This window comes from Egretta garzetta, unplaced genomic scaffold, assembly GCF_000687185.1.
Source record: "Egretta garzetta isolate BGI_Z169 unplaced genomic scaffold, ASM68718v1 scaffold579, whole genome shotgun sequence".
Taxonomy (NCBI): domain Eukaryota; kingdom Metazoa; phylum Chordata; class Aves; order Pelecaniformes; family Ardeidae; genus Egretta; species Egretta garzetta.
The window spans coordinates 37,264-42,844 of record NW_009260841.1 but is presented as its reverse complement, the minus strand read 5'-3'; the positions used below and the strand labels follow the sequence as shown (position 1 = coordinate 42,844).

General features: G+C 57.6%; 1 protein-coding gene across 1 annotated transcript in view; it reads right to left on the bottom strand.

The window, feature by feature from the left end:
• TNPO3 (transportin 3) overlaps nt 1–5,581 on the bottom strand; it is a gene marked incomplete at its 3' end in the record, with an annotated part of 39,114 nt that overhangs the window by 25,474 nt on the left and 8,059 nt on the right. The window contains exon 6 of the mRNA XM_035902530.1: nt 655–798. Coding sequence (XP_035758423.1) covers nt 655–798 — 144 coding nt within the window. The remainder of the gene's footprint in view (nt 1–654; nt 799–5,581) is intronic.

The window sequence follows — 5,581 nt, the reverse complement described above, 5'->3', positions numbered from 1 at the left end:
GGCAGAGGCGGTGCTGAGGGCCAGGGTTTGGGGGTGGGATGGCAGGGGTAGGGGGGCGGGTGGGCTGGGGGAGCTTCAAGGGCTTCGCCAACCCAAATGATTCTGTGATTCTATGATTCTATTCTATGAAGAGCTGGGATTCCCAAGCGTTGCGGGGAGAAGGTGCGTCAGGGGGCACCACGTTGCAGGAACGCTCTCGTGGGGATAACTGAGCTTGGGCTTCAGTAAAACCAGGCAAGGGCATCCGCTCAGGAGAGATTTCAGAGTCTTTTGCACCCACCGAAGAACAGGGAATGGTGCTCACCCCTAAACACATATTTTCTGGGTCAAAATAGACAGTGGATAGGCAAGAACAATCCTGCAGGAGCTGCAGAGTCTCCTCCCTCCACGCAAATAGCCAAGCAGACACTTTGACCGTGCTCAGAGAGCTCGCTCTTCCCTGCCTGCCCACAGGGAGGGACGGCACGCTCGACAGAGCTGATCAAGGTCAAGGACCCTCCTCAGGCCAGGCGGGATGAAAACTCACCTTCCATACCTGCACAGCGCACGGAAAAGCAGCGTCAGCCCTCAGACGCTCTTGGATTTCAAAGCGACGCCATCCTGGTACCCAAGGCCCATCACCACCCCCCTTCATTTTCCAATAGAGATACTCACCAGCACCTCGAAGAGGAGCGACAGTAACTTGCTGTTTGCCATGAAGGTGCTGTCCAGGACCCCCAGGTTGAACCAGCTCCCCAAGCACCGGAAGATTTTGATGAGCATCTTCTCATCGTTGCCTGCTTTCTCCACGCACGTCATCTATGGCAGGACAGGGAAGAACTGCTCAGGACCCCAACCTCCGACACGTGATTCCACAAGCAAAATAATAAATGACTTTTGGAAACACATCCTGGAGTCGCTACAATGAGCATCAAGAACTCCCCCCCGAATCTTAGCAACACTGGGGGGCCCGGGACAGTCAGCAGCGACCCCTCTGAGAGGCACGCACCGCTGTCGGCAAGCGTCGTACCTACGTGGAAGCAGCGCTCTGACCAGAGGACACCCGAGGATTGCCCACGCCAGCAGAGGGGACTTCTGCATCTACCCAGGGCGAGCGTGTCCCCACGCTTTGTAGGCAGGAACGTGACAGTTCTGCAAGCGTCCTCTCAAGAGCACGGGGACTTGGAGCATCCTCTTGAGGTTCACGTGAAGCATGCTTGAGAAAGCAGACTGCTTCCAACACCCCCATCCCTGAGCAACATAGCCCCGGACCTGGTGAGATGGGGACGCAGAGCCACAAACCTCTCATAGAATCATAGAATCACTTTGGTTGGAAAAGCCCTTTGAGATCATCGAGTCCAACCTTTAACCTAACCCTGCCATCCCACCCCCAAACCCTGGCCCTCAGCACCTCATCCATCCTTCTTTTAAATCCCCCCAGGGATGGGGACTCGACCACCTCCCTGGGCAGCCCATTCCAGAGCCTGACAGCCCTTTCGGGGAAGAAGTTTTTCCTAATATCTAACCTAAACCTGCCCTGGCACAGCTTCAAACCATCCCCCCCCGTCCTATCATCTGTTACCAGGGAGCAGAGGCCGCCCCCCCCCTCCCTACAGCCTCCTCTCAGGCAGTTGTAGAGGGCGATCAGGGCTCCCCTCAGCCTCCTCTGCTCCAGACGAAACACCCCCAGTTCCCCCAGCCGCTCCTCGTATGAGTCTCAGTCAACTTCAGCTGCTGTTACGGAAGCGAGAAAAGCAGTTTTGAGCGTTTTCATTCATTCCCAGCCCATCGGTTTTCTGCAGTCTCAGGCCGGCGAAGCCGCGACACGAATGAATTCCATCCGTGCTAAAGCTCTAAACTCACTCCAACCTCCCTTTAGTATCCCTCACCGCAAAAGAACCGCTGCCGGAGAGATGATCAGTCCCGAGGGTCAGACCTACCCCAAAGCCAACCTGAGGACAGTCCGAACACACCATTGCGGGGTCAGAGAGGGGACGGCGGGTCTGGCAGCAGCCAGCCCCCATTCCCAGCGATGGCCAAGGCTTCTGCCACGCAACAGCGCCCAACAGCAACCCTTCCCAAAACTAATGCCAAAGGAAGCCCCAGCCTCGCCAGGCTGAGGGAAAGGAAGAACTGGTGGAAAGGCAGGACCTGAAGAAGGATCCTGCAATCCCTTCTCCCCAGGAGAGAGCCTGGAACGGCCAAGAAATCCCACAGAAGAGCTTCCAGAGGTCCTCACTCCTTGCCTGACACTTCAATCCTTGACTTCAGCAAGGCTTTTGGCACTGTCTCCCATAACATCCTCATAGGGAAGCGCAGGAAGCGTGGGCTGGATGAGTGGACAGTGAGGTGGATTGGGAACTGGCTGCAGGGCAGAGCTCAGAGGGTTCTGGTTGGCGGGACAGAGTCCACTTGGAGGCCGGTAGCTCATGGGGTTCCCCAGGGCTCAGAGCTCAGCCCAGTCTTGTTCAACTTCTCCATCCATGACCTGGACGAGGGGACAGAGCGTACCCTCAGCACGTTCACTGAGGACACCAAACTGGGAGGAGCGGCTGACGCACCGGGAGGCTGCGCTGCCATCCAGCGGGACCTGGCCAGGCTGGAGAGTTGGGCGGAGAGGAACCTGATGGAGTTCAACAAGGGCAAGTGTTGGGTGCTGCCCCTGGGGAGATCAAACCCCATGCACCAGGACAGGTTGGGGGCTGACCTGCTGGGAAGCAGCTCTGCCCAGAGGGACCGCAACAAGGATGATGAGGGGACTGGAGCATCTCCCCTAGGAGGAAAGGCTGAGGGAGCTGGGCTTGTTCAGCCTGGAGAAGAGAAGGCTGAGAGGGGATCTCATCAACACTTACAAATATCTCAAGGGTGGGGGTCACAGGGACGGAGCCAGACTCTTCCCAGTGGTGCCCAGCGCCAGGACAAGGGGCCATGGGCACAACCTGAAGCAGAAGAGGTTCCAGTTGAACGGGAGGAAGAACTTGTTGACTGTGAGGGTGCCCGAGCCCTGGCCCAGGCTGCCCAGGGGGGCTGTGGAGTCTCCTTCTCTGGAGATCTTCAACCCCCGCCTGGCCGCTGTCCTGTGCCCCCTGCTCTGGGTGAGCCTGCTTGGGCAGGGGGGTGGCACTGGGGGAGCTCTGGGGGGCCCTGCCAGCCCCGGCCATGCTGGGATTGTGTGATTCTGTGAAGGCAGAATGTTGGACTTCACCACAGTCCCTGTACAATTGTTTTAACCCCCCACTCTGTAACTCAAGGAAGTGAATTTTACACTTCAATCCGATGCAGAAAATTTTAATTTTGCTCTTCAGGCAGGCAGTTGAAACGCCCGTGCTGGGATTTATCCCGAAAGCTCCAGGCCGGTGCAGAGGAAGCCTTGAACAGAAAGTCTTACGACAGGGCTACCACCCTCGGCGATCCAACACCGGCGCCTCGCATCGTCTCCAGTAAGGCTGCGAGCAACCGGAGCGAGGTGACGTTGCCTGTCTCACCGATGTGACAGCCAGACTTCTCCGAGACGTCCTAGGAGGAGAGCTGGGGATGGCTCGGAGCGATGGCACGGCACGAGGATTCGAGGAAGGTGAAGAAGAGTTTCAGAACTGAGGGAGGATTTGTTCAAAGAGAACTAAGCCTATGGAAAAAGCGGAGTCGGGCTCCCCTAATGGCTGTGGTGGTAACAGCACGGACCTCTGCTGTGATAAATACAGCTCAAGGGGGGAAGAGTGTCTACTCAAGCAAGACCTGAGCTCCTGCTGAGCAGGGCACGTGGCTCAACTCAGCGTCCTGATACACGGGACGAGGGGCACCGGCCTCAAGTTGTGCCAGGGCAGGGTGAGGTTGGCCATGGGGAACAATTCCTTCCCCTTGGGGGCAGGGGCGGGGCTGAGGGCCGGGGTTTGGGGGTGGGATGGCAGGGGTAGGGGGGCGGTTGGGCTGGGGGAGCTTCAAGGGCTTTGCCAACCCAAACGATTCCATCATCACAACCCCCTTTCCTTCGGAGTTACCAGAGTAATTCCAGAAAACAAATCCTCCTTCCCAGCCCTCTGCGGGAAAAGCCAGATCCAGACATTGCACAGACATGAAACACCTACCAGACGTACCTGCCACGCTCTGTACCAGTGACTCTCTGTGGCTTCCTTAACCACAGACCCAGAAAAAGCAGCATGGAAACAGAACGGGGATCTTCTGCAAAGGTTTCAGGCCCGGCGCAAACCTAAACAGAGCCCGCCTTAGCTCTACTCCCCCCCTTTTCTCCAAATTAAACAAAGGAAAACTGCTGGGGGTGGCGTTGGTGTTGGGTCCCACCAGAGAAGGGGACTCGGGGAGGGACTGCGGGTAACATCTGCGAGGCAGGAGGGGATGGGTGATGACGGTTACACGAGCCTGGAGGAAGGCGAAGGGGCGCACTGCGAGAAGCGAGGCTTCTCCGGGCGGAGAATTCGACCCCAGGGAGAGCGTCCCCCTTCTCTCTGGCTCCCCAGAGCAAGGCCAGAGCCCTCCGCTTGTGCCTGTGCGGCGCCCTACCGGGGACGTGCGAAGAGGCTGCACGCTAGAGATAGAAAAGAGAAGAGGAAGTATGAATCAAGGAGAGGAGAAGATGGTCACGAGTCAAACCAACACCCTGCAGCTTGGCGCATCGACGAGAGGGAAATCGAAACGACAGTCTAACAGCAAAGGGTAGGCATGCATCAACGGCGAGACCAAAATGCCCTAATTCGGAGAAACGGCGTAAAAAAGCGCAGCCAAAGCATGGGTCATTGCATGTGGATGAAGTACGGAGGAGCCTAAGGTTCCTTCCATCTTCAACAGCTACAATTCTATTATCGAGGGAACACGGAGAAGAGGCCAACAGGGCAAGGGGGGGGTGGATGGAAGGGACGCGGAGATGCCAGGGCAGCCAAGCACGGGGCTGCAGAGCCCCTACCGGGGACGTGCGAAGAGGCTGCACGCTAGAGATAGAAAAGAGAAGAGGAAGTATGAATCAAGGAGAGGAGAAGATGGTCACGTGTCAAACCAACGCCCTGCAGCTTGGCGCATCGACGAGAGGGAAATCGAAACGACAGTCTAACAGCAAAGGGTAGGCATGCATCAACGGCGAGACCAAAATGCCCTAATTCGGAGAAACGGCGTAAAAAAGCGCAGCCAAAGCATGGGTCATTGCATGTGGATGAAGTACGGAGGAGCCTAAGGTTCCTTCCGTCTTCAACAGCTACAATTCCATTAACGAGGGAACACGGAGCAGAGGCCAACAGGGCAAGGGGGGGGTGGATGGAAGGGACGCGGAGACGCCGGGGCAGCCAAGCACGGGGCTGCAGAGCAGAGAGGCGACTGCTGACGAGATGCCGCGATTAAAAGCACCAAACCTCGGCCCCACCTGGAACCTGGCGACCTGGACAGGCTGGAGAGGTGGGGCCTGTGTGAACCTCATGAGGTTCAACAAGGCCAACTGCAAGGTCCTGCCCCTGGGTCGGGGTAACCCCCAGTATCCATACAGGCTGGGGGAAGAGAGGATGGGGGGCAGCCCTGCCCAGAGGGACTTGGGGGTACTGATGGATGAAAAGCTGGGCATGAGCCGGCAATGTGCGCTGGCAGCCCAGAAGGCCAACCG